Source organism: Oncorhynchus mykiss, chromosome 10 (genome assembly GCF_057628025.1).
Source record: "Oncorhynchus mykiss isolate SJ-2025 chromosome 10, ASM5762802v1, whole genome shotgun sequence".
NCBI classification, from domain to species: Eukaryota; Metazoa; Chordata; class Actinopteri; order Salmoniformes; family Salmonidae; genus Oncorhynchus; species Oncorhynchus mykiss.
The window spans coordinates 54,880,663-54,889,334 of record NC_143031.1 but is presented as its reverse complement, the minus strand read 5'-3'; the positions used below and the strand labels follow the sequence as shown (position 1 = coordinate 54,889,334).

Here is an 8,672-nt window from a genome sequence, read left to right as displayed (position 1 = left end):
TTCGATTTGTGTGTATTTTTGAGAAATTGTTAGATATTACTGCACTGTTGGCGCTAGAAACAAAAGCATTTCACTCCACTCACAATAACATCTGCTTTGATTTGATATATACTTGTGTTCCCCATGTACTTTTTGTATTGATTTGTTGTTAATAATAAAACAATTATAGAACTTGTCCAGCTATGGCAATGGCAACAATAGACGAAACAAGATATACACAAAGCAAATGTTTTGATACATAATTATCAGCTAGATATGTGAATCGTAATAATCTAGCTAGTCAGCTAGTTAAACGGCCAAACATGACCTACAACTAATGTTATGCGGGGCGGCAGGTAGCTTAGTGGTTAGAGCGTTGGGCGAGTAACTGAAAGGTTGTTAGATAGAATCCCTGAACTGACATGGTAAAAATCTGTCGTTCTGCCCCTGAACAAGACAGTTAACCTGCTGTTCCTTGGCCGTCATTGTAAATAAGAATTTATCTTAACTGACTTGCTTAGTTAAATAAAGGTAAAATTAAAAATATGCAAGGTAGATGTACATTTTTCATGGGTAGCCACCAATTTTTCCTGGCTAGTCAGTTAACTTACAATACCCATTTACTGAACCGTCTTCCAGCCAGGACAACAATGGCAATAGAGAAGAATATATACACAAAGCAACCGTTTTACTTCATAACTAACAGCAAGCTATATGTGAATCATGATAATGTAGCTAACCAGATAGTTTAGCAGGCAAAAATGACCTAAAACAAATATTATGCAAGATAGATGTCAATTCTTCATTGATAGCTTGCTAACAATTTTTCATGGCTATCTGGCTGGCTAGCAAACAGTAGTAGTAGCTCGCCAGTTACCCCTATTGACTTATTATGGGCTTGCTATCTACGGTACATAGCCAGGTAAACATGCCAAAATTAACACAGCATGTCTTTATTAACATATCAAGATAACGTATTGCAGTCAGGTAACCATACTGTATGAGATGTGAATAGGCAACATTTCATTCTGAAGTCAGAGTGTATTTTCTCTCAAATAATGAGAGAAAGTATGTCAGCTCAAATAATGTCTGCCATTGATTTCAATACATTTTTGCGTCAATTTTTTTTTTGTGGTTGCGTCATATTTCTTTGCATACCTTCCATTGAAGCATCGATACATTCTTCAAAATATGTTCAAACGGAGTACGCATTCGAGAAATGCTCTCCGCGCTCCGTTTCGCATACTTTGATTTGGGCTCATTCTCCAGCCTCCTTGGTCCAATTTGCGTGCTCGGAGCATGAGCAGTTCGAGTCTTCCAATAATCACTACAATAATCATTGACTTATCAGTTGTTAGTTTAATATTACATTTTACAATTAAGGTATAGACACATATAACACCTCAAAGTAGTATGGATTTTGAGAACCACCCATTGTGCTTTCAAGACAACTGGGAACTCTGAAAAAGTTATGTCAAATCATGACGTCAGTGATCTTCAGGTCGAAAGTCAGAGCTCTAGAAAGTTTCCGAGTTGGAATTAAAATGAAATGTTATTCTTCACATGCTTCGTAAACAACAGGTGTATACTAACAGTGAAATGCTTCCTTACGGGTCCTTCCCAACAATGCAGCAAAATGAAATAGAGAAATAATAGAAAAGTAAAACACTTAATAATAAAAGTAATAATAGATACATAATGAGTAACATTAACTTGGCTATATACAAGGGGTGCCAGTACCGAGTCGATGTGCAGGGGTATGTCCGATGTCCACCAGATGCATATGCGTTTTGTTTTGCCTGATGTGTAGCTCGCTTTTCAACTAGCTAAAAACTAGCTAGTTGGAGTCTGTGTGTGTACTTCCATTTGTACCACCACATGTTAAATTAAAGCAAGAGTTTAAAATATTGAATGCATGTGGTACACAGAATGCACCGCAGCCTAGTGCGGCATCCCCAAAATTGCACTGCTGACTGCTCCATTGACAACGAATGACCTCCGCCAGAAAGCAGAGTTTGATGCATCAGGTGCAGGGGAGGCTGGTGGGAGGAGCTATAGGAAGACAGGCTCATTGTAATGGCTGGAATGCAATTAATGGAACGGTCTCAAACACATCAAACATATGGAAACCACACGTTTGACTCCATTCCATTAATTCCATTCCAGCCATTACAATGAGCCAGTCCTCCTATAGCTTCTCCCACCAGCATCCACTGATCTGGTGGACATGCATCTGGTGGACATACCAAGCCTAACTACAGTAATGGATGTTACTGTTTAATCAGGGAGCCACAAAGATGAAGTAGCCTAAACAAATGTAATCTCTGAATTCACGTTGTTTGCTAATAATGCAGCCACAGAATAGAAAGAAGCTAAAACAAATGATTTTGTATTGATATTTTGCATTGTTAAAAGTTGAGAGATACTGTTTCATTCACGCAAAGTAATGAGACTGGATGTGTGAGTATGCCCAATGCCTCTAAGATAAATTATGGTAAAGTTGGCCTCATGTATAGGCCCTTGAACAAATCAATAAAATCAAAGACATCCAAAATCCATCAGATTAAGAGTTTTGAATGAAGCCAGCAAGGCAAATAATTAATCTCAGTGATTGACAGTATACAGGTATTATTGCACGTTGACTAAACAATTGCAGTGAAATGAGATTAAATCTAGTCATGATCAATTTCATATATTTCATTCAGCTAAAGTAGATTGGCTTGATAGCAGCATTGACGTTGTTGGTTGGCTAGAAAGCAAACCTTTACACATCGTTAACTTTGGGGAAAACTGGTCCAGCTAGCTATTGTTAGTTCAAATAAAGCAAAATGATGTACTAATACGAAAGTTCAAGTGTAAACTATAAAGTATAAACCCACCAGACTTTAATTTATGAAGGTCCCAGGCGGAAGGTTCTCGGTTGAACGTGGACGAGCATCTGGACAGTCCATGCACTTTGAAACCTACGCCCACCGTGACGTAAAGCACCGCCCCCGAGCGAAATGCCCTGGAAAGAATGTGTCCCTTCTCACCCCCGCTCCACCCACCACCTACGCCCTCTGGTTACACAAGGAGAGGATTTTATTAATGCGTTCGTTTAGGAACCGGCTTCCACCCTGGTGTGAGCCAGGTGCCAAATCGGCTCAAAACAAAAATGACGTAGTAATGAGTAGGATTCTGTGTTTTCACATGCAGAAGTGACTGCTTTTGATAAAAATACTATTTTGAGAATTCGAACACATACTTTAATGGAAAATAGATGTATGTTTCTGAACTACACATCATGCTGCAGTGTTTACAACATGACCGAGCGGTGCAGATTACTTTTTCTATTTGAGATTATTAGAGGGCGCTCTACCCTCACTACTTTTTACCCGTTCATGTCATGGACAATAGCACGGTGCACTTAATCGAACACCCTCAAGATTGACGGGCTCTATCTCTGCAAAGTTTGTGACAACCCCGATGGTTTATTCCGACAATTGTCAAGAACTGTGATTTCGCCAGACAGGTAGGCTACAGAGATCACGAACATGGCCATCAATTTATATTCTAGAAAATTGCTTGCCAAATCCGAATTACGTTGGACTTCAAAGACCGTAAACGATTGAGGAATATGTGTTCATTTGGGTGTGTTTTCCTCAATTATTACTACAAGCTATACCTTGTGATTTTTTTGTAATGAGTACTTTTGGGTGTCAGGGAAAATGTATGGAGTAAAAAGTACATTATATTCTTTAGGAATGTAGTGAAGTAAAAGTAAAAGTTGTCAAAAATACAAGTAGTAAAGTACAGATACCCCCCCAAAACTACTTAAGTAGTACTTAAGTACTTTACACCACGGCCTATAGTGTTTATATGTGTTTAAACCTATTCGTATTAGAGAAGTAGGCTAAACAGAAATTGTAGTATTGGCTAAATTAAGCATCAAGTGTAGTATAGATACAGTGGGGCAAAAAAGTATTTAGTCAGCCACCAATTGTGCAAGTTCTCCCACTTAAAAAGATTAGAGAGACCTGTAATTTTCATCATAGGTACACTTCAACTATGACAGACAAAATGAGAAGAAAAAAAATCCAGAAAATCACATTGTAGGATTTTTAAAGAATTTATTTGCAAATGATGGTGGAAAATAAGTATTTGGTCAATAACAAAAGTTTCTCAATACTTTGTTATATACCCTTTGTTGGCAATGACAGAGGTCAAATGTTTTCTGTAAGTCTTCACAAGGTTTTCACACACTGTTGCTGGTATTTCGGCCCATTCCTCCATGCAGATCTCCTCTAGAGAAGTGATGTTTTGGGGCTGTTGCTGGGCAACACCGACTTTCAACTCCCTCCAAAGATTTTCTATGGGGTTGAGATCTGGAGACTGGCTAGGCCACTCCAGGACCTTGAAATGCTTCTTACGAAGCCACTCCTTCGTTGCCCGGGCGGTGTGTTTGGGATCATTGTCATGCTGAAAGACCCAGCCACGTTTCATCTTCAATGCCCTTGCTGATGGAAGGAGCTTTTCACTAAAAATCTCACGATACATGGCCCCATTCATTCTTATCTTTACACGGATCAGTCGTCCTGGTCCCTTTGCAGAAAAACAGCCCCAAAGCATGATGTTTCCACCCCCATGCTTCACAGTAGGTATGGTGTTCTTTGGATGCAACTCAGCATTCTTTGTCCTCCAAAAATGACAAGTTGAGTTTTTACCAAAAAGTTATATTTTGGTTTCATCTGACCATATGACATTCTCCCAATCTTCTTCTGGATCATCCAAATTCTCTCTAGCAAACATCAGACGGGCCTGGACATGTACTGGCTTAAGCAGGGGGACACGTCTGGCACTGTAGGATTTGAGTCCTTGGCGGCGTAGTGTGTTACTGTTGGTAGGCTTTGTTACTTTGGTCCCAGCTCTCTGCAGGTCATCCACTAGGTTGTGGTTCTGGGATTTTTGCTCACCGTTCTTGTGATCATTTTGACCCCACTGCGTGAGATCTTGCGTGGAGCCCTAGATCGAGGGAGATTATCAGTGGTCTTGTATTTCTTCCATTTCCTAATAATTGCTCCCACAGTTGATTTCTTCAAACCAAGCTGCAGATTGCAGATTCAGTCTTCCCAGCCTGGTGCAGGTCTACAATTTTGTTTCTGGTGTCCTTTGACAGCCCTTTGGTCTTGGCCATAGTGGAGTTTGGAGTGTGACTGTTTGAGGTTGTGGACAGGTGTCTTTTATACTGATAACAAGTTCAAACAGGTGCCATTAATACAGGTAACGAGTGGAGGACAGAGGAGCCTCTTAAAGAAGTTACAGGTCTGTGAGAGCCAGAAATCTTGCTTGTTTGTAGGTGACCAAATGCTTATTTTCCACCATAATTTGCAAATAAATTCATTAAAAAACCTACAATGTGATTTTCTGGATTTTTTTTCTCATTTTGTCTGTCATAGTTGAAGTGTACCTATGATGAAAATTACAGGCCTCTCTCATCTTTTTAAGTGGGAGAACTTGCACAATTGGTGGTTGACTAAATACTTTTTTGCCCCACTGTATTTACCCTCCCATGTCTCTGTAATACCAGCCTGGCAGGTAAACCTGGCTTTTCAATAGACTTTTCTAAATATTCTAAATGTAAATATGACGGGGCATATCTTTCAAAAATATCTACAAGGTTAGGTAGGCAATGGTTAGCCTACTACAAGTCTATAGTGTTAGGCCAATATTAGAAATGTATAAAGAAGTGTACTTAATTAGTATAGAATAGTTTAATGTACTTAAAATCCCAACTTCGACCTAAAGGCTTCATCCTCCCAATTTAAATCTGTTTATATTTAAGTGCATTAGTTAGGCTACAGGTTAGTTTAATGATAAAACATGGTTGCCCTGTGGACACTATGAGATCCTGATTGTGTATTTTGTTTTTCTTCTAGGTTACACAAAAAAGCTAGGACCATGCCTTTATTTCATCCAATATTTCTGTTTGTTCTGGTAAGCTTCCAAGCATGCTCCTCTACACACAGCCAGGAGGCTGCCTCCAACATGGCCCCACCAGAGGCCATGGAGTATAACAGAACTGTCTATGCAGCCTGCAAAATGAGACCCAGCACCAAACTAGGCGAAGGTCTACCTAACGTGTATGGACAGGTGCTGTTCAAGCAGGAATACCCTGAGGGAAGCCTCAAAGTCCTCTTTCGTCTCCATGGTTTCCCAAGTGACAGTGATCATCAGTCAAAAGCCATCCACATCCACCAGTACGGGGATTTCAGCCAGGGCTGCGATTCCACAGGCGGCCATTACAACCCTTACAGGGTCCCCCATCCCAGCCACCCGGGGGACTTTGGGAACTTTGTGGCCCACGAGGGGAGGGTTCACAAGTTGACTGAATCAAAGGCCACTCTGTTCGGGGGGCTGTCGGTGCTTGGGCGGGCGGTGGTGGTCCATGAGAAGGCAGACGACCTAGGGCAGGGCGGGGATGCGGGGAGCCTGCTACATGGTAATGCTGGGCGGAGGCTGGCATGTTGCACCATCGGGATGAGCAGTCCCAAACTGTGGGATAAGCACCATCATCGACAGCAGAGAAGAAGGGGATGAGAATCATAGTTTATTCTTCCCTTTTCTTTCTGAGCTCACCATCTTTCATCGCAAGACAACTTAATTTCATTGCTTTAATTTTATCCAGATCTAAATTACAAAAATGTTTCCTTCTCTTTTAAAGACATGTTTATCTTTTATTTTAAGGGATAGGACAGGTTTACCATAGCTGATAGCAATTCATGTATCTTGTATTAAACTTTGAAAAGACCTTTATTGAAATTCCAAGTGTGCTTTGTAAATCATTTCTGAGAAATTTGTTTATTTTCATTACATTTCATTATACTTTAACTGGTATATCAAAAAAGATCTTTCAAATGAAGCTAGAAGATCCCGACCCTACCGTTGTGCTTGTTTACACTGAGCTGCAATAGGGTCGGAACGCAATCATGTTTACATTAAGACACCGTGGTTATGGCGCAAGATATTCGTCAGAAAACATACCTCAATCCAGGGATGGGATATGCCATTGTACTCCAAATGTTACCTTTATCCATACTGCTCAATTGAGAAGATTGAAATACTGCTAGTTTTCCAGGAAAACTGCACTTTTTGTTCTCACGCTAGCTAGCATTAGCCCCATTAGCAAATATGGAATGGCACATTGTGTTGAACAACAAAGGAGCTGATTGGCTGACACTTCCATTTAAAAATTGCTGCATTGGCTAATGAAAAGGGAAGCTTTCTGGGAAAACTAGCAGTATTTCAATCGTTTCGATTAAGCAATTTAACCCAAGATCCAACAAAAAAGACAATATAGGCCTAGGGTTTCAAGCTTTGGTTGATTTCAAATTTAGTTCCAGGTTGTTGACAAGTTAATTATTGATATGTTGGATTCAACCAAAAATTGAAGTTAAAGAATATAGGACAGATGGAACTTTCCAAGCAATAGATACATCTCTTTAAAATGTTTATATTTGTTTGTGTTGACAACCAAACACAATTCAAAATCACTTTTATAATACAGTAACTAGCTGAATAAATTGTTGACAAATTATGTTGGATTCATGTCAACTCAACCAACAATCCCCCCGTGGCACTGATGGAACTATCTAAGCAGATACTAGCCAAGCAGTGTGCTTTGTGATGGTTGAAAGTAGTGATAACACATTGGAAATTCAACAAACTTCTGGCTGTCTTTTTGAGTGGGGCAATAATAGGTTTTAATCTCATTGATCAATGCCTCAACCAAATATTACCTGATTGTCCACGTTGAAATTATGTGGTGTGCCCAGTGGGAAGGGCATATGCCCAAAATGGCATGGTACAGTATATTGCACCTAGGTAAATCACTTTTTTGACAGCACCCGTCTTTATTGGAACGAAACCTTCCATACATATTTGCCCAAGTGCTCCGAAGTGACTTTTTGGACCTGAATGCCAAAATATTCAAGAGAGAAAGGTCCTCAAAGTTGATCCATTTGGTATACCCCACCATACCATGAGACATCCAGGTCTTCCTCACTGGAAAAGATAAATGGTTGAGATTGATATAATTTAAAAGCTTACAAAACAGGGTTATCAAACAATTATATAATATAAAGTATTTTTTTAAATAAAAATGGTCCCTATTTAACGCCAGTTATCCAAAAAAGCATGAACACCAATTTTTTTTAACGTTGTAGCTTAGACCCTATTTTACATCATGTCTGCCATTAGTTGAGACACAACATGCTCTTGAATACAGGGGGATATAGATACTTTTGTATCTGTTTCCTCCAGCATCTTCACAAGGTCCTTTGCTATTGTTCTGGGATTGATTTGCACTTTTCGTACTAAAAAGTACATTCATCTCTAGGAGACAGAACGCGTCTCCTTGCTGAGCGGTATGACGGCTGCGTGGTCCCATGGTGTTTATACTTGCGTTCTATTGTTTGTACAGATGAGGCGGTACCTTCAGGAGTTTGGAAATTGCTCCCAAGGATGAACCAGACTTGTGGAGGTCTACCATTTTTTTTCCTGAGGTCTTGGCTGATTTCTTTTGGTTTTCCCATGATGTCAAGCAAAGAGGCACTGAGTTTGAAGGTAGGCCTTGAAATACATCCACAGGTATGCCTCCAATTGACTCAAATGATGTCCATTAGCCTATTTATTTATTTCTGATAGGCTAAAGCCAT

The 8,672-nt window shown here is 39.9% G+C and overlaps 1 protein-coding gene across 1 annotated transcript; it reads left to right on the top strand.

Annotated features, from left to right (window-relative positions):
- The first annotated feature begins 3,020 nt into the window (after positions 1 to 3,020).
- Positions 3,021 to 6,777, top strand: LOC110534279 (extracellular superoxide dismutase [Cu-Zn]). The gene is made up of 2 exons (XM_021619043.3): positions 3,021 to 3,490; positions 5,895 to 6,777. Exon 2 carries the CDS (start codon positions 5,917 to 5,919, stop codon positions 6,553 to 6,555), a length of 639 nt encoding a protein of 212 aa, XP_021474718.1. The 5' UTR covers positions 3,021 to 3,490; positions 5,895 to 5,916; the 3' UTR covers positions 6,556 to 6,777.
- The last annotated feature ends 1,895 nt before the right edge of the window (positions 6,778 to 8,672 follow it).

Bases quoted from the DNA above. Each gene is read 5' to 3' on its own strand.
- LOC110534279 (XM_021619043.3), top strand. From the start codon at position 5,917: ATGCCTTTATTTCATCCAATATTTCTGTTTGTTCTGGTAAGCTTCCAA.